Source organism: Pseudophryne corroboree, chromosome 6 (assembly GCF_028390025.1).
Source record: "Pseudophryne corroboree isolate aPseCor3 chromosome 6, aPseCor3.hap2, whole genome shotgun sequence".
NCBI lineage: Eukaryota > Metazoa > Chordata > Amphibia > Anura > Myobatrachidae > Pseudophryne > Pseudophryne corroboree.
Genome location: NC_086449.1, coordinates 595,654,793 through 595,675,999, shown reverse-complemented (window position 1 = coordinate 595,675,999; position 21,207 = coordinate 595,654,793). Strand labels below are relative to the sequence as shown.

Below are 21,207 nucleotides of genomic sequence, written 5' to 3'. Positions count from 1 at the left end.
GCTGCTGCTGCCTGGAGGTTAAACTCTTCAAAACACTGTCATTGAGGATGTAAGTCAGCGCTGAAGCCTGCAGCTGAGCCTGCTCTTGCTGCAGGGGAAAGAGGGGGCCAGGGCAGCGGGAATAACTTGATTATGTTACATCCTGAATAAAGCCCCCCCCCCTAAAAAAAATAAAAAATAAAAAATAAATAAATAAAATAAATAAATAAAAATAGATCAGTGGATACACTCTGGAAAAAGATGAAAAAGAGAAGAAGGGTTACATAAATATATTAGCTAAGTCAAGCAGTCTCCAGGGGGTTTTATGTGTTTCTGGCACTGCTGGGAGCATACTGTGCGGTGTAATGTGAATTTTGGCTCATACCGTGTGGCGTAATGTGAATTTCGGCTCATACTGTGTGGCGTAATATGAATTTTGACTCATACGGTGTGGCATAATGTGAGTTTTGGCACATACTGTGTGGGGTAATGTGAATTTTGGCTCATACTGTGTGGCGTAATATGAATTTTGACTCATACGGTGTGGCATATTGTGAATTTCAGCTCATACTGTGTGGGGATATGTGAATTTCGGCTCATACCTTGTGGGGTAATGTGAATTTGGCTCATACTGTGTGGCGTAATATGAATTTCGGCTCATACTGTGTGGCGTAATATGAATTTTGTCTCATACTGTGTGGCATAATGTGAGTTTTGGCTCATACTGTGTGGGGTAATGTGAATTTGGCTCATACTGTGTGGTGTTATATGAATTTTGGCTCATACTGTGTGGTGTAATGTGAACTTGGCTCATACTGTGTGGGGAAATGTGAATTTTGTCTCATACTGTGTAGTGATGAGCGAGGTTCGGTTTTACTCGGTTTTACTCGGTTTTACTCGGTTCTCAAAACGGCATCTTATTGGCTATCCAAAACACGTGACATCCGTGAGCCAATAAGATGCCGTTTTGAGAACCGAGTAAAACCGAGTAAAACCGAGTAAAACCGAATCCGCTCATCACTAATACTGTGTGGCATAATGTGAGTTTTGGCTCATACTGTGTGGCGTAATGTGAATTTTGGCTCACACTGTGTGGGGAAATGTGAATTTTGGCTCATACTGTGTGGGGTAATGTGAATCTGGCTCATACTGTGTGGCATAATGTGAATTTTGGCTAATATTGTGTGGCGTAATGTGTATTTAGTGCATACTGTGTGGTGTAATGTGAATTTCGGCTCATACTGTGTGGTGTAATGTGAATTTCTGCTCATACTGTGTGGTGTAATGTGAATCTCTGCTCATACTGTGTGGTGTAATGTGAATTTCTGCTCATACTGTGTAATGTAATGTGAATTTCAGCTCATACTGTGTGGCATAATGTGGATCTGGCTCATACTGTGTGGTGTAATGTGAATTTGGCTCATACTGTGTGGTGTAAATGTGAATTTTCGGTTCATACTATGTGGGGTAATTTGAATTTTGTCTCATACTGTGTGGTGTAATGTGAATTTCTGCTCATATTTTGTGGTGTAATGTGAATTTGGCTCATACTGTGTGGTGTAATGTGAATTTCTGCTCATACTGTGTGGTGTAATGTGAATTTTGGCTCATACTGTGTGGTGTAATGTGAATTTCTGCTCATACTGTGTGGTGTAATGTGAATTTCTGCTCATACTGTGTGGTGTAATGTGAATTTCAGCTCATACTGTGTGGCATAATGTGAATCTGGCTCATACTGTGTGGTGTAATGTGAATTTGGCTCATACTGTGTGGGGTAATGTGAATTTGGCTCATACTGTGTGGTGTTATATGAATTTTGGCTCATACTGTGTGGTGTAATGTGAACTTGGCTCATACTGTGTGGGGAAATGTGAATTTTGTCTCATACTGTGTGGCGTAATGTGAATTTTGGCTCACACTGTGTGGGGAAATGTGAATTTTGGCTCATACTGTGTGGGGTAATGTGAATCTGGCTCATACTGTGTGGCGTAATGTGAATTTTGGCTAATATTGTGTGGCGTAATGTGTATTTGGCGCATACTGTGTGGTGTAATGTGAATTTCGGCTCATACTGTGTGGTGTAATGTGAATTTGGCTCATACTATGTGGTGTAATGTGAATTTCTGCTCATACTGTGTGGTGTAATGTGAATTTTGGCTCATACTGTGTGGTGTAATGTGAATATCTGCTCATACTGTGTGGTGTAATGTGAATCTCTGCTCATACTGTGTGGTGTAATGTGAATTTCTGCTCATACTGTGTAATGTAATGTGAATTTTGGCTCATACTGTGTGGCATAATGTGGATCTGGCTCATACTGTGTGGTGTAATGTGAATTTGGCTCATACTGTGTGGTGTAAATGTGAATTTTCGGTTCATACTATGTGGGGTAATTTGAATTTTGTCTCATACTGTGTGGTGTAATGTGAATTTCTGCTCATATTTTGTGGTGTAATGTGAATTTGGCTCATACTGTGTGGTGTAATGTGAATTTCTGCTCATAGTGTGTGGTGTAATGTGAATTTTGGCTCATACTGTGTGGTGTAATGTGAATTTCTGCTCATACTGTGTGGTGTAATGTGAATTTCTGCTCATACTGTGTGGTGTAATGTGAATTTCAGCTCATACTGTGTGGCATAATGTGAATCTGGCTCATACTGTGTGGTGTAATGTGAATTTGGCTCATACTGTGTGGTGTAAATGTGAATTTTCGGCTGATACTGTGTGGGGTAATTTTAATTTTGGCTCATAATGTGTGGGGTAATGTGAATTTTGGCTTATACTGTGAGGGGTAATCTGAATTTCGGCTCATAATGTGTGACGTAAATGTGAATTTTGGCTCATATTATGTGGGGTAATGCTTTGTGTGAATTTGGCTCATATCGTGTGGCATAATGTGAATTTCCACTCATACTGTGTGGCGTAATGTGAATTGTGGCTCATACTGTGTGGCATAATATGCATTTTTGACTCCTACTATATGGTGTTAAGTGAATAAGGGGCATGGGGACATGTATGACAAATGCTGGTGTCCTGAAGAGGAGGGCTCTGATGGCATAGAAAGAGGCAGATGTGGCTCTGATGGCACATGTGTACATTTTAAACTTTACTTGTGTTATATTAAAACTGAAATGTTTAGCCCCCTAAATCTCCTGGCCCACTCAAAATCAGGGTGTAGATGCTGGGGTGCAAGGGGTGGGGTGTGTGTAAGGGGAGGGGAATGCATATGCACCTCGGCCCACCACTCTCTAGTTCCACCACTGGGTCAGGGATAGGTTGGGAAAGTGGAAGCAGCGATAGGGGGAAGCGGCAGCTAGGACTCAGGGTTATGCCGTAGTGGACAGTCAGCACCGGCCGGTGGTCACACCATTATGTTTCATTTAATTTCTCTGAGGTGTATTATATCTACTTTATTAGGAGCTAGGGAGAATTAGATTAAGCCATGTGATTTTACTAAATGTAAAATAGTGCTTGATATGTTCCTGGCCGGGCTAGACATGCCCAAAAGGCGGTGCTAGACATGTCCAAAAGGTGATGCTAGACACGCACCTTCGGCAGTGCACCCCCTAATAAAATTAGCTGCGCACGCCTATGACCACTGGACATATACAGCAGTATCACTGGAATTATATGGCAGTACCACTGGACATATATGGCAGTATCACTGGACTGGATTTATACACCAGTACCACTGGATTTATACGGCAGTACCACCGGGCATATATTGCAGTCTCACTGGATTTATATGGCAGTACCGCTGGACATATATGGCAGTTTCACTGGACTGGATTTATAGCCCATACCACTGGATTTATACAGCATTATCAATGGACATATACGGCAGTATCACTGGAATTATATTGGCAGTACCACTGGACTGGATTTATATGGCAGTATCACTGGACCTATACGGCAGTATCACTGGACTGGATTTATACGCCAGTACCACTGGACATATATGGCAGTATCACTGGATTTATATGGCAGTGCCACTAAACATATATAGCAGTATCACTGGACATATACGGCAATATCACTGGATTTATATGGCAGTACCGATGGACATATACAGCAGTATCACTGGACTGGATTTATACGCCAGTACCACTGGATATATACGGCAGTATCACTGGAATTATATGGCAGTGCCACTAAACATATATGGCAGTATCACTGGAATTATATAGCAGTACCACTGGACATATACGGCAATATCACTGGATTTATATGGCAGTACCCCTGGACATATATGGCATTATCACTGGAATTATATGGCAGTACCACTGGACTGGATTTATACGGCAGTACCGATGGACATATACGCCAGTATCACTGGACTTGATTTATACACCACTACCACTGGACATATACGTCAGTATCACTGGAATTATATGTCAGTGCCACTAAACATATATGGCAGTATCACTTGAATTATATGGCAGTACCAATGGACATACACATCAATATCCCTGGATTTATACGGCAGTACCAATGGACATATACAGCAGTATCACTGGACTGGATTTATACACCAGTACCACTGGATTTATACGGCAGCACCACTGGACATATATTATAGTCTCACTGGACTTATACGGCAGTACCGCTGGACATATACGGCAGTATCACTGGAATTATATGGCAGTACCACTGGACTGGATTTATACGCCAATATCACTGGACTTATACGGCAGTATAACTGGACTGGATTTATACGCTGTACCACTGGATTTATACAGCAGTATCACTGGACATATACGGCAGTATCACTGGATTTATACGGCAGTACCACTGGACATATACGGCAGTATCACTGGAATTATATGGCAGTACCACTGGACATGTACGTCAGTATCACTGGATTTAAATGGCAGTACCACTAGATATATACAGCAGTACCACTGGACTGGATTTATATGCAGTATCACTGGATTTATACACCAGTACCACTGGAATTATACGACAGTACCACTGGACTTATACGGCAGTACCACTGGGCTGGATTTTTACGGCAGTACCACTGTACATATACGCCAGCATCACTGAACAGTATTTATATGCCAGTACCACTGGACATATACAGCAGTGTCTCTAGAATTATATGGCAGTGCCACTAAACATATATGGCAGTATCACTGGAATTATATGGCAGTACCACTGGACATATATGGCAATATCACTGGATTTATACGGCATGTCCGATGGACATAAAGTATACAGCAGTATCACTGGACTAGATTTATACGCCAGTACCACTGGACATATACGGCAGTATCACTGGAATTATATGGCAGTGCCACTAAACATATATGGCAGTATAACTGGAATTATATTGCAGTACCACTGGACATACACAGCAATATCACTGGATTTATACGGCAGTACCGATGGACATATACAGCAGTATCACTGGACTGGATTTATACACCAGTACCACTGGATTTATACGGCAGTACCACTGGACATATATTGTAGTCTCACTGGACTTATACGGCAGTACCGCTGGACATATGCGGCATTTTCACTGGACTGGATTTATACGCCAGTACCACTAGATTTATACAGCAGTACCACTAGACATATACGGGAGTATCACAGGAATTATATGGCAGTACCACTGGACTGGATTTATATGGCAGTATCACTGGACCTATACGGCAGTATCACTGTACTGGATTTATACGCCAGTACCACTGGACATATATGCAAGTATCACTGGAATTATATGGCAGTGCCACTAAACATATATAGCAGTATCACTGGAATTATATGGCAGTACCACTGGACATATACGGCAATATCACTGGATTTATACGGCAGTACCGATGGACATATACAGCAGTATCACTGGACTGGATTTATACGCCAGTACCACTGGACATATACGGCAGTATCACTGGAATTATATGGCAGTGCCACTAAACATATATGGCAGTATCACTGGAATTATATGGCAGTACCACTGGACATAAACGGCAATATCACTGGATTTATACGGCAGTACCGATGGACATATACAGCAGTATCACTGGACTGGATTTATACGCCAGTACCACTGGATATATACGGCAGTATCACTGGAATTATATGGCAGTACCACTGGACTGAATTTATATGGCAGTATCACTGGAATTATATGGCTGTACCACTTGACATATACAGCAGTATCACTGGATTTAAATGGCAGTACCACTGTATATATACAGCATTACCACTGGACTGGATTTATATGCAGTATCACTGGACTTATACACCAGTACCACTGGAATTATACAGCAGTACCACTGGACTTATACGGCAGTATCACTGGACTGGATTTATATGGCAGTAACACTGGACATATACGCCAGTATCACTGGACTGGATTTATACACCACTACCACTGGACATATACGGCAGTATCACTGGAATTATATGGCAGTGCCACTAAACATATATGGCAGTAACACTGGAATTATATTGCAGTACCACTGGACATACACAGCAATATCACTGGATTTATACGGCAGTACCGATGGACATATACAGCAGTATCACTGGCCTGGATTTATACACCAGTACCACTGGATTTATACGGCAGTACCACTGGACATATATTGTAGTCTCACTGGACTTATACGGCAGTACCGCTGGACATATGCGGCATTTTCACTGGACTGGATTTATTTATTTATTTATTTATTTATTAACAGTTTCTTATATAGCGCAGCATATTCCTTTGCGCTTTACAATTGGAACAACAGTAATAGAACAAAACTGGGTAAAAACAGACAGAGAGGTAGGAAGGCCCTGCTCGCAAGCTTACAATCTATAGGGAAATAGGCATAGATACACAAGGATTGATGCTACCTATTGCATAATGGTCCACCAGATTGCTAGGTTCTTAATGGGTTGTATGATGATACCCCACAAAGTTATCCAAGTGTCAGGAGGGTGTGAGACTAAAGGAAGACATGATAAGTGATGTTATGAATACTCTACAGAGGATGTAATTAGATAGGGAAGCACTGAAGGTTATGTGGGTGGGTCTGGAATTTGATAGGCTTGTCTGAAGAGGTGTGTTTTCAGGGAACATTTAAAGGTTTGGAGACTAGAGGCGAGTCTTACTGTGCGTGGGAGGGCATTCCACAGAGTGGGTGAAGCCCGGATAAAGTCCTGTAATTTTGAGTGTGAACAAGTAATGCGTGTGGATGAGAGGCGTAGGTCTTGTGCAGAGCGGAGAGGTCGGGTAGGGAGATATTTTGAGATGAGTGAAGAGATGTATGTTGGTGCAGTTTGGTTAATAGCCTTGTATGTGAGTAAAAGTATTTTATATTTAATACGGTAGAATACCGGTAACCAATGGAGGGACTGACAGAGCGGATCTGCAGACGATGAACGCCTGGCAAGGAAGATTAGCCTCGCAGCTGCATTCAAAATGGATTGTAGTGGTGAGAGCTTATGTTTGGGAAGACCGGTCAGGAGACTATTACAATAATCAATGCGGGAGATAATGAGAGCATGGATTAGAGTTTTTGCTGTGTCTTGTGTAAGATAAGGGCGTATTTTGGATATGTTTCTTAGATGTATGTAACATGATCTTGAGACAGATTGAATGTGGGTAACAAAGGACAGTTCAGAGTCAAGAATGACACCTAGGCAGCGAGCTTGTGGGGTAGGGGTGATTGCAGAGTTCTCAACAGTGATAGATATATCAGGTTGGAAACTACTATTGGCAGGTTTATACGCCAGTACCACTAGATTTATACAGCAGTACCACTAGACATATACGGGAGTATCACAGGAATTATATGGCAGTACCACTGGACTGGATTTATATGGCAGTATCACTGGACCTATACGGCAGTATCACTGTACTGGATTTATACGCCAGTACCACTGGACATATATGCAAGTATCACTGGAATTATATGGCAGTGCCACTAAACATATATAGCAGTATCACTGGAATTATATGGCAGTACCACTGGACATATACGGCAATATCACTGGATTTATACGGCAGTACCGATGGACATATACAGCAGTATCACTGGACTGGATTTATACGCCAGTACCACTGGACATATACGGCAGTATTACTGGAATTATATGGCAGTGCCACTAAACATATATGGCAGTATCACTGGAATTATATGGCAGTACCACTGGACATAAACGGCAATATCACTGGATTTATACGGCAGTACCGATGGACATATACAGCAGTATCACTGGACTGGATTTATACGCCAGTTCCACTGGATATATACGGCAGTATCACTGGAATTATATGGCAGTACCACTGGACTGAATTTATATGGCAGTATCACTGGAATTATATGGCTGTACCACTTGACATATACAGCAGTATCACTGGATTTAAATGGCAGTACCACTGTATATATACAGCATTACCACTGGACTGGATTTATATGCAGTATCACTGGACTTATACACCAGTACCACTGGAATTATACAGCAGTACCACTGGACTTATACGGCAGTATCACTGGACTGGATTTATATGGCAGTAACACTGGACATATACGCCAGTATCACTGGACTGGATTTATACACCACTACCACTGGACATATACGGCAGTATCACTGGAATTATATGGCAGTGCCACTAAACATATATGGCAGTAACACTGGAATTATATTGCAGTACCACTGGACATACACAGCAATATCACTGGATTTATACGGCAGTGCCGATGGACATATACAGCAGTATCACTGGCCTGGATTTATACACCAGTACCACTGGATTTATACGGCAGTACCACTTGACATATATTGTAGTCTCACTGGACTTATACGGCAGTACCGCTGGACATATGCGGCAGTGTCACTGGGCTGGATTTATACGCCAGTACCACTGGATTTATACAGCAGTACCACTGGACATATACGAGAGTATCACTGGAATTATATGGCAGTACCACTGGACTGGATTTATACGGCAGTATCACTGGATTTATACGGCATTATCACTGGACTGGATTTATACGCTGTACCACTGGATTTTTACGGCAGTATCACTGGACATATACGGCAGTATCACTGGTTTTATACGGCAGTACCACTGGACATATACGGCAGTATCACTGGAATTATATGGCAGTACTACTGGTCATTTACGGCAGTATCACTGGACATATATGGCAGTATCACTAGACATATACGGCAGTACCACTGGACTTATACAGTAGCACCAGGACATCACCACTGGACTGATGCAGGACAACACAGCACCACTGCAATGGACTTGGCTTATACAACAGCACTGGACATATGGCAGCAGAATATACCACCCCTGTGACTGGACTGATGCAGCACAAAACACCAACACTGTACTGATACAGCACAACACAGCACCACTGGACTTGACTTATACAGCAGCACTGGACATATGGCAGCAGAGGACACCACCACTGTGACTGGACTGATGCAGCACAAAACACTACCACTATAGTGATGGAGCACAACACAGCACCACTTGACTGGATGTATACAGCAGCACTGGACATATGGCAGAGGAGGACACCACCCCTGTGACTTGACTGATGCAGCACAAGACACCACCACTGGACTGATGCAGCACAACACAGCACCACTGGACTGGACTTATACAGCAGCACTGGACATATAGCAGCAGAGGACACCACCACTGTGACTGGACTGATGCAGCATAAGACACTACCACTGTACTGATGCAGCACAACACAGCACCACTGGACTGGACTTATACAGCAGCAATGGACATATGGCAGCAGAGGACACCACCACTATGACTGGACTGATGCAGAATAAGACACTGCACTGAACTGAGCAGCACAAGACTGCACTGGAATCGTCACCCGACTTTCCTCCCGCACAGACACTGAGGACGGAGACAAGTCCAATCGCTACACTCTCCAATGCCGGAGTGAAAATGGCGGCGTTGCGCGACTCCTTATATGTAATCCAAAACCCACGAGATTCCGACAGCGGGATGATGACATTTTGCCTCATTCTGGTTTCCGAATCAGGCAGGAAAACCCGAGCCTGGCTCGGATTCTGGGTTGAGACGTGAAGTTCTGAGGGGTCCGGTTCTCAGGGAACTGAACCCGCCCATCTCTACTGAAAACGGACATGACACAATTGCATTTCCTCCCCCCCCCCAGCTCTGCGTCACTGCCCTTGGACATCCATTGCCTATCAATTACTATGCAATCACTATACGTGCGCAGACCCTTTGGACATGGCCGTGCATGCGAACAGGTCTGAATAAGGCTCTATGTTAAAAAGCAAATGGAGCAATGGGCCTTATTCAGCTTTAATTGCAAAATTGCAAATCGCCCAATATTCGCGGCTAAAGCATTGCATGTGCACGACCGGCGATTTGCGTTTTTTCTGTGATCACATATTGCCGGAATGCGATCACAGGCTGATAGACTGGAGGCAGGCATTCATGGGAGTACATTTGGCATTACAGGGAGTGGATGAGAAAACAAAGGGATGTCTTGCCCATTTTTGGGGTGTGCATCTGACATCAGCTGGGATTCTTGCGATTTAAAACATAACACCAGGTGCAACTGCATACTCATTATTCTGAATAGCTCTGGGTCATTCATCACTGTCGATGGTGCTCGATTTCTGCGTTTGCATCACAATTAAACGTCTGCATATGCACATTTGCGAATGCATCGTTGGGTGTCTTTTACCTTTCTGGGTGGCTCTTCACATGTGATTTTTAGGAGAAGCAGGGTTGAAAAAATTACAATTTCTGTCTCATTAGCGATCAAACCTGAATAATGCCCTAAACACGTCGTTTGATAGTAAGTAACAGCTGCTTTAGTATGTATTTATGATTACTGCATTTTAAGTATTTTATGTATCTTTCTATGTATATTTCCTTTGAAGACAAAATATAAGGCTTATGTCAGAATATTTATGGGTGTCTTGTAGGATCTGTATTTTTTTTATAACAATACAGGTCTTGTTATCCAGTAAATAATACAACTGAATCATTGAAATACATGTAAAAATGTAGTTCAACAGGGTATACAAAGCCCTCTCCTCTGCTAAGTAGAATAACCCGATGCCCATTAAATTCATTACAAGACCAGTCTCATGTCTATCGTTACAGTCCTGTGCCGAAGAGCGGTGGCGTAACTCCCAGAGACAATGGAGGCATTTGCCGCTGTGCTCCAGCTGTCAGAGGGGCCCTATGAAAGAAAGACCGAGGGGGCTTCTGAACTAGAAAAGATCTCTCTCCACTCATTTCATAGTGATTTGCTGCAGTCACTGCAGACTGCTGTCAAAGCTCACAAACCCCCTTTAAAGACCCCTTCAGCTGAAGAGTCTGGAATGTGTCTGATAACAGATCAAAGTGTGTACAATGAGCTACTGTGCAGCTCTGCTGTTGTGTCTTATATAAGGTATGAAAGGAGAGCAGTAATTGGTTTTAAGAAAATACACAAATTATTATAATAAAACTTTTAGGGGGGGGGGGGTATCAAACCTTGGATAGAGATACAGTGCCAACCATGAAGCTTCTGTCATTTTTCAAACACAGCCAGTAAATTGTAAGGCAGAAGCTGACTGGCTGATATTTTATCTCTCACAATTTTTTTTGCTCTCTGAGCTTTGATTAAACCGCTCCTCTGGGCTCTATTTATTATCATATGCAGCCAGCACCCAAAAATAAAGATTCCTTATCACCACAATTAGCTGCAATAAGGAATCTTTATTCTCCCAGATGTACCATTGGCAAGTCGCTGAAACATCAGCACATATGTAAGTCGGAGACACTGGGGGAGAACCACCTTTTATTTCACCTACCGGCGCCTGACATGAACTAATGCCCCTGCCCAAGAGAATCACATAATCGCTACAAGTATTCTCCAAAACAAGTCTTCTTTTCACATTTGTCACCTTTCGGCTCTTTCTTGTTAGTAGGAGCATCTTATCTGCACATTAGAAAGAATGAGAACTCACTGCTAATGTGAGAAGATTGTTGCTATGAAAGAAGACTGAAGAGGATGTGGTCAGTGGGAATGCTTCAGGTCACAGTGGGGATGTAGGTACGGCACCACACATCACTGGATGGTCGGCAGTCGGCTGCCAGTTGTTCAGCAATAATAATTGTTATATTTTGTTTAAAATGCCAAGCTGCGCAATGAAGGGATAATACAGCCCTGAATCATTTACCTAAGTACTTAACTAAATTATTTTAGAACTTAAATTAAAATTTAAAAAAATGTATCTTCTAATTCACACTGATAAATATTGACATTAAGCAGCACATCCTTGTAATTAAGTGTTGGTTTGATGTCAGTGTTTTACTCCATGCCAATCAACAAATAAGGAAAATGACAAAATCTCCCTCCAGCACTATATTCAGGTATTTAAGGAGAACACTCTTTTCATAGATCTCACACTTGTTATTGCGGTTAAGCAGGTGACAAACCATATTCTCACCATGAAGATTGCCGCTTTCTTCATCGTTATTCTGGGCCTCGCCAATGCTGGTACGTTTGCTTCTTGATCACTTTAACTAATGAATTCTAACACCCATTTTTTTCTGGTAATGCTTTTCTTTATGTGAACGTCTTTTTTCAAAATCCATTTCAAATGAGAAGCAGAAAACTAAAATATAATTGTGCACACATACGTACATACATACATACATACATACATACATACAGGGCATGGTGTTTACTGCAGTAATGGTGGCTTAGTGATCAATTGGGACATCTGTATTACTTTGCAGTGAATAACAAACTGTATGTATCTGTATGACCATATGTATATAATTAAGATAAAAGACAAAATGCAATTTGTTGTTAAATGTATGTTTTAATATAAATAAGTGAAGTACTGGAAATGTTTTAAAGAATGATTCAAGATGGTTCTTAACATTTTAATGTTAATTTTTTTCTTGCTATTTTTTTTAGAAATGTATGTAAAAGATAAAATACTGTATGCAGAGTGTGTTAGAGATGAAATACTGTATACAGAAGTGTGTTAGAGATGAAATAATGTATGCAGAGTGTGTTAGAGATGACATACTGTATGCAGAAGTGTGCTATAGATGAAATACTGTATGCAGAGTGTGTTACAGATGAAATACTGTATGCAGAGTGTGTTAAAGATGAAATACTGTATGCAGTGTGTTAGAGATGAAATACTGTATGCAGAGTGTGTTACAGATGAAATACTGTATGCAGAGTGTGTTAAAGATGAAATACTGTATGCAGAGTGTGTTAGAGATGAAATACTGTATGCAGAAGTGTGTTAGAGATGAAATACTGTATGCAGACTGTGTTAAAGATGAAATACTGTATGCAGAGTGTGTTAGAGATGAAATACTGTATGCAGAAGTGTGTTAGAGATGAAATACTGTATGCAGAGTGTGTTAGAGATGTAATGATGTATACAGAGGTGTGTTAGAGATGAAATACTGTATGCAGAGTGTGTTACAAATGAAATACTGTATGCAGAGTGTGTTAGAGATGATATACTGTATGCAGGGGTGTGTTACAGATGAAATACTGTATGCAGAAGTGTGTTAGAGATGAAATACTGTATGCAGAAGTGTGTTAGAGATGAAATATTGTATGCAGAGTGTGTTACAGATGAAATACTGTATACAGATGTGTGTTAGAGATGTAATACTGTATGCAGAGTGTGTTAGAGATGAAATACTGTATGCAGAGTGTGTTACAGATTAAATACTTTATACAAAAGTGTGTTAGAGATGAGAGGACAATTTTAGTGTATAGTTTTATATCTATGGACTGGACTCAATGATTCAAATAAGGAAATATTCTACTTTTCCCTCTCATAGCTATTTATAATATAAATACTGGAAGCATAAGCTCATGCCATTTATTTAAAAGTCCTACATGTATATGTACAGTATAAATACTGTATAAATAATTTTAACAATACTTGAACTATTGTTTTAATGCATTTATGTTGTTAATTATTTTGTATTTATTTATTTTCTATATAGATGGTGAAGCGGGCACAGCACAGCCTCCGACAGGGAAACCTTTGAGCGTAAGGAACATCTAATGTTTCTGTATAAAACAATAATGACACCACAATAACAAATGTTATTTTTAAACTGACTTTCTGGAATATACTTGTATCACTTGTAAATAAAGTAATTACACAAGTATTAGAATTGTGTGTGTGTGTGTGTGTGTGTGTGTGTGTGTGTGTGTGTGTGTGTGTGTGTGTGTGTTTATGTAATAGATATATACCACTCTTGGGTGTGCAGTCGTGCTCTGATTCAACCACCCAAGGCGTGCGTATATCAGAGAGCGACCGCAAACCCAAGAGTGGTATATCTATCTTATAAAATGGTCCCTGTTGTGACAAAATACTTCTATGTGGAGATAATGTAGGGAGGCACAGATGTTTGCTGATTCTGAAGTATCTGCTTGAATAGAGCATCATTGTACAAGTCATGTGTGATGAGGTCTGATGTGATATCATTTGAGTTATGTGGTAAATTTGGCATTTTGGGAAATGTTTCTGAAATATCAGTCATAGGGTCCACACACGGCGTGATATAGCTGCCGATCCGATGAATTGGAATAATATAGCAGCTGTATCGTTCCATGTGTGGGCATGATATCTTCCATTGTGCGCAGAGCTGGATTAAGGCATCAGGGGGCCCGGGGTACTAAAGACAGGGGGGCCCTAAGGTGTAAATGTAAAATTATTTTATATATATATATATATATATATATATATACACTCTGTATCATTTGAACTAAGGGGAGTATCGGGTAGTTTGGGTTAATTACCTATTTCATATATACATACACACACATATATACCCATACACACACACACACATACATACATACATACATACATACATACATACATACATATGGGTTGGTCTGATATGCCGGCGGTATCCGAATGATGAAAATCCTGACAGGGGCAAGGTAAGTATACTTACCTTTCCACAATGCCCCGCTAACCCTCCCCCACCTCTGCAGCCTAACCATGACCCTCCCCGGGTGTGCCTAAACCTAACCTTCCCTTCATGCAGCCTAAACCTAAACACCCCCCCACACACACAGACCCCACCCGCAGCCTAACCATAGCCCTCCCCGGGGGTGCCTAAACTAAACCTAATCTCACTGTAGCCTAAACCTAGCCACCTCTCCACAGCCTGACCATAACTCTCCCCCCCCCCCCCCCCCACCACCACCACCATGGATTACTTCTCCGGTGGCCCAGCAAACACTCGTTCGGGTTTCCAGTGGTCGGGGTTCCTAGCACTGCCGGGATCCTGACCTGATCCCATACATATATATATACACACACACACATACACACACACACACATATATATACACATACTAACATATATATATATATATATACATATATATATATACACACACACACAGTGGAAAGTTGACCAGCACTCCCTTACCATAGGTTAATTGCCCAGGTGCCATCAAACTGTAATAGAACTAAAGGACAGGTAGCGCCACTCACAGGTCCTGCGAGACCTGCGAGTGCCGTTCCCTGTCATTTAGAGGTTTTAGATAGATAGATAGAACTCAGAGCCTAACATCAAATTTAAAGCCTAACTTAAAAAATAAAAAAATTCTGACTTACAAACATAACAGGAGAGTGGGAGCTTGAATGTTCCTCTCCTTCTCTGTAGTGCACCCCGCCAGCACTAATCCCCACACGCTGCCAGGGAACTTCCTCCTTTCAGCCTGAGGCTGCAGCTTGACTTCCTCCTATTGGGCGGCTGCAGGGGCAAACGCAGGATTTACTGGGGGGTTTCCATGTTGCACACATATGCACATAGCAGACACATACATTGCACACACACACACACACACACACACACACACACACACACACATTGTACACGCATACAAAGCACACCATACTTACTGACTTTCTAGCTGCCCAGACACACATACGTAGTAGTACACCACATATATACACATTGTACACACAGCACACCACACAAATAAACACTGCACACACATAGCACACCACACACAAACACATATTGCAAACACAGGGCGGTATGTACTATCACTGATCACGGGTCATTGACGGTCATCGCAATGATGCTAATCGCATATGTACTAACATATGTGATTAGTATCGCAATGCGATGCCAGGGGTGCCCTGCGGTCAGTGGTAGTCACGAGGGGAAGCCCTGCAGCTCAGCACCCACCGCACCCTGACCTCCTGCAGCATGGAGTACGGTCTGAGACCCCCTGCCGGCACCTGCCCATCTCCCATTATATGCTCCTGCGTCCGGTCGCTACCACCATCAGCACCTGGAACCCCGGCACTACAAGCAGCTGTTTGGCCAGGGCAGGGTGCGGGGCAGCTGCAGGAAGCATGGAGTGCACCGGCTTCCGGAGGACGGGGAGGAGGAATAGGAGGACCCCCACCAGCTGCTGCAGGAGCTCGGAGGCGGGTGAGGATCCTGGAGCAGGCTGCCAGGACACTGGTGAGAGAGGGGTCAGCGTTTGGCGGCGAGTGCGGTGGATTGCGGAAAGAAGCCCATAGGCTTCTATAGGGTATCGCCATAAAAAGATGGCGATACCCTCCGCACCAATATGTGGGTCTAGGGTACATTTCAGAATGCGTAAAACCCCCAAAAACGGGGGTTTTACCGCATTTTTCCCTTAGTACATACCCCCCCAATGCATACCACAAACAAACATAGCACACCATACTCCTACACATTGCACATACACATATCACACTATACACGTACATAGTACACCATACACATTGCACACACAGCACACCACACATACAGTGCACACAAATACATAGCACACCCAACACACACACATATTCTCACCATACGCATTGCACACACGCATACATAGTACAGTACACCACATACACAGCACACATACAAAATAAATTAAGCTGTCATCATTTATTAAAGATCCCCCCCTCCCCCATTCACCTTCCCCCGCAAGACACACACACCTGTCTCCCCAAGGCAGAGCGGCTCCGGAAGACACAACCCAGCAAACCCGGGTCAGCGGGTCTCACACGGAACTGCCTAGGAGGGGCTGACGCTGCAGCTCCCCCTACAGTCAGCCAGCCAGCCTCTTTGTCAGTGTGATTAGCACTGCAGGCAGCTGCACGTTACTGACACAGCTGCCTGCGCTCCACACTGTCTCGTCCCTCTGCTTCCCCAAAAGAATCATCAGTGAGGATGGATCGGCGGGCAGGCCCCTGCGTGCGCTGCACTGAGCCATCGCTCAGTAAGCTCTGCAGTGGGGAGGGGAGCGCAATGCCCGAGGGGAGCGCAATGCCCCGCAGTGCAGTGTCGCTGATCAGATCGGATTAGAGATCTGATCTCCGGCGAGTGGAGGGGGGCCCTTTTCTGACAGGGGGGCCCGGGGTACTTAACCCCGGAGCCCCCCCCGTTAATCCGGCTCTGATTGTGCGCACCCATGGGGTCGTCCACCTGCATCGCTGATCTTTCAGCAGGCAGACGACATCCCCATGCAGGTAGGAGGGCCGGCAAAGCGGGCGGTCGAGCACCGGATCGCCCCGTGTGTGGGGACCCCCCGATATATCAGTCCTTGGACGCTCTGTCAGATCGACTGCACAAGTCGCTTCATCTGTGGGCACCTTTAGTGAAGCAGTGATGTGCTGCTTCCCTGTGAGCAGTGTCTGTGTGAGAGCTGGTTCTGTTTTACACTTGTGGAGTGATACAGCTGTGGCTTTGTGATGAGATTTCAAATTGCAGTTGGAAGTACATCAGGCCTGAGGTGTGTGGTTGTTGGGAAATAATACACTGTCATGTGATCTAATGTGTCCAATCATGTGAAATCTGTCTCAATATACCAATATGCCACAAAATTTTATATATATATATATATATATATATATATATAACCCATAGTTGTGGCAGCACTCCTCAATCACAGTGATTACTTGCCTGGTGCCCTCCTAGGTACCTCAATAGCTGTAAGGTCCAAAATAGCAGATAGACGGGCGGCACTCAGAAATGATGACATGCAACAAGCAGGGTAAAGCAACGTTTCGAAGTGTATTACTTCTTCATCAGGATAACAAATACAGTATAAAACATACCTTATATAAGCTCACCACAGCGTGTCAAACAGCTCCGGCGCGGGACGCGAGTGCAGACGCCCACAGATAACATCATCACCGCTCGCCGCGTAACCGGGGCAACTGTAAGCAAAAGACTTCACAGTTTCAGACAAGATCAGTGGAACACCGATCCGTGAACACAATATACAAACATAGTGCAATAATACATGTACAATTAAAAACATACTGAAGCTAATGGAAACATAGAAGCTGCTACCGAGCATTACTGATAGATTGCAAGGGAAGATGATAATAATTGCATACAAGAACAAAACACAGTGAAAGCCCAGGCATAAATGGCAGACTGATGTTACAACTGTAAAACACCTATAGGAAACAGTGTAATCCCAGGGATTCATTGAGACCACGAGGCACAAGAGTTTGTAATTCATGAATCCACCTGGATTCTTTTTGTAATAATCTACGGGATCTATCGCCTCCGCGAAGCCTCAGTGGTTCATGATCAATAATCATGTATTTTAAACAGGCAACACTATGTTTTGCCTGAAAAAAGTGGCGAGCAACTGGTTGGTCACTGTGGCCAGTTGCAACTGCATTCCTAATGGCTAATCTATGATTGGCAATCCTCTCGCGTAATGTGCGGTCGGTTTTGCCAACATAGTTATAGCCGCATGGACATGTAATCATGTATATGATAAATTTAGTAGTACATGTGACCCTATGCTGAATGTAATGTTTCCTACCACTAAAGGGATTGCAAAATTTTTTACCAGTAGTAAGGGCTCTACAGGTAGTACAATTAAGACACCTGAAGCACCCCTTTTGAAGTGTCAAAAAAGTGTTTTGTTCACTTTGAACGCTATCTAGGCCAGTAATGTCAGTCTTGACCACCCAGTCCCTGATGTTCCTACCTCTAGTGTATGACGACATAATGGAGGTTTCCTGTAGTTGTAGGCTGGTGTCAGTACTGACAATGGGCCATAATTTCTTTGCAGTGTGTGAAATATTGTTACTCAAGGTATTGAAATGATTAATCCAAGGTAATTTCTTATTTTTTATCAAAGGATGTCTCAAGGACAGAAGTGTTTCCCTAGTACAACACATAGCCTTAGATTTTGCCTGTTGGAGAGATTTGTACTCATAGCCCCTTTGAACAAATTTGTCAATCATCCGATCGATCTGGGCACTAGCAGTGTCAGAGTCACTGCAGATCCGTACTGCCCTAAGGAACTGAGAGTACGGCAGGCCAAATTTAAGTGGTTTGGGATGACAACTATCTGAGTGAAGGATCGTATTCCTATCCGTCGGCTTTTGATACAATTCAGTCACTAGATGTCCCTCAACTAAACGGACGAGGACATCTAAGTAACACACACTGTCAGGGCTGATGTTATACGTAAATTGTACGGGGTGTCCAGAAGAATTATGTGCCTCAATGCTCTCAATGAAAGACTCTTGGGTATTATTCCAAATGATAAATAAGTCGTCTATGTATCTAGAAAAAAATACAATAGATTCTGAAAACTGGGGATTGTCAAAGAAAATCTCTTGTTCAGCCAAAAACATGTAGGAATTAGCGTACGATGGGGCCACAGGGGACCCCATCACACAACCAGATGTCTGCAAGTAAAATTTCCCATTAAACATAAAATAATTAAATGTAAGTACCATCTGTAATAAATCAAGGAAAAAGTCTACATCTGGACCCTGATATAAGGGGTTGTTAGTAATCAATTTCCTCACTGCATTCAAGCCCTCACTGTTAGGAATCACCGTATATAAGCTTGAGATATCAATGCTGCACAGAAAGCAGCCTGGAGGTAAATCACCCAGATTTTAAGCTTATTTAAAAAAGAGGTAGTGTCTAGCAAATACCTATCATTAACAGTGATACATGGCTGCAGCATAGCATCAAGAAAAGTAGAAACTCTCTGGAACAATCCATCGCGGGCTGAGATTATTGGAGGCCCGGATGGATGAACCAGTGATTTATGCACCTTAGGCAGGGCATAAAGCACTGGTACAATAGGTGACTCAATGGTTAACGCTTTCATAAGGGTCTCAGAAATCACACCAGTTTGCAAGGCCGACAACAATTTATTATGCAATAGCTTGGAGAATTCACGAGTGGGGTCTCCCGCTAGTGCCCTATAAACACTGGTATCACTTAATTGACGTTCCAACTCAGCTTTATAATCAGAGACATTCTGAATCATGATACCCCCACCCTTATCTGCGGGGCGTATCGTGATATCAGTATAACTAGACAGATCCCTGAGAGCTTGATATTCCTCTCTACTCAAATTATTTCTAGCCACACTGGGCAACCCAGCCACCACCTGTTTAGAAACAGAATCACTTAACATTCTACCATAAGTCTTAATAGAAGAGTTATATGAAACAGGATCAAAGTGGCTGCGTCTCTGTAATCGGGCCAGTTGGGGAGGTAAGGATTCCACAGATGTATAAGTGGTGGTATTTTTAGTCCCATTGAAGTGTTCATGTAGTTTGAGCTGACGGTTCAGCTTGTATTTTTCAATTTCCCATTGATGAGATGAGAACTGTACTGTCGGCACAAATGACAAGCCTCTATTCAAAACACGCACCTCACTGGGGTCAAGGCATGATTAGAAAGATTGAAGATTATTTCCTCCTGGCCAGAGGAGGTCTGCCAACTCGCCCTCTGCCTCGCTCTTTTACACTGGCCACCTCGCCGCGTCCACCTCCTTTTCCGCCGGCAACCCGGCGGATACGAGCCCCTAAAGGGGAATTGGATCCTGAGGCCTGAATATCAAATCTAGTGTCAGAGTCACTGTTGGTGTTCCTATCACCAGATGAGTTTGATTGCCATAACTGTTTATAATTTCTTTGGCGAAATCTTTGTTGTCTTTAATTCCGGGTGCCACATGCCCAAAGATACACACGGTTTTGTTCATAGTCCGCATTAACTTTAGCAAATTTTTGACGTTTAAATTGAATCAATTCTCTTCTATAAGTGGTGATCTGTCCCTCCAATGTTTCCAACCAGTTGGTTTTGGTGTCAGCAGCAAGTGTAGATTTGAATTTGGCTTCAAAGGTAGTTATCTTATCCTGTGCAATGGATAATTCTCTTGATGATTCTTCAATCACCAATAGTAGCAAATCGAAGCT

The 21,207-nt window shown here is 42.7% G+C and overlaps 1 protein-coding gene across 1 annotated transcript in view; it reads left to right on the top strand.

Moving 5' to 3' along the window:
- Positions 1 to 12,405: 12,405 nt before the first annotated feature.
- Positions 12,406 to 21,207, top strand: part of LOC134935487 (uncharacterized) — a 42,548-nt gene continuing 33,746 nt past the window's right edge. Inside the window, exons 1-2 of the mRNA XM_063930531.1 lie at positions 12,406 to 12,479; positions 13,967 to 14,013. Coding sequence (XP_063786601.1) covers positions 12,431 to 12,479; positions 13,967 to 14,013 — 96 coding nt within the window. The 5' untranslated portion in view covers positions 12,406 to 12,430. The remainder of the gene's footprint in view (positions 12,480 to 13,966; positions 14,014 to 21,207) is intronic.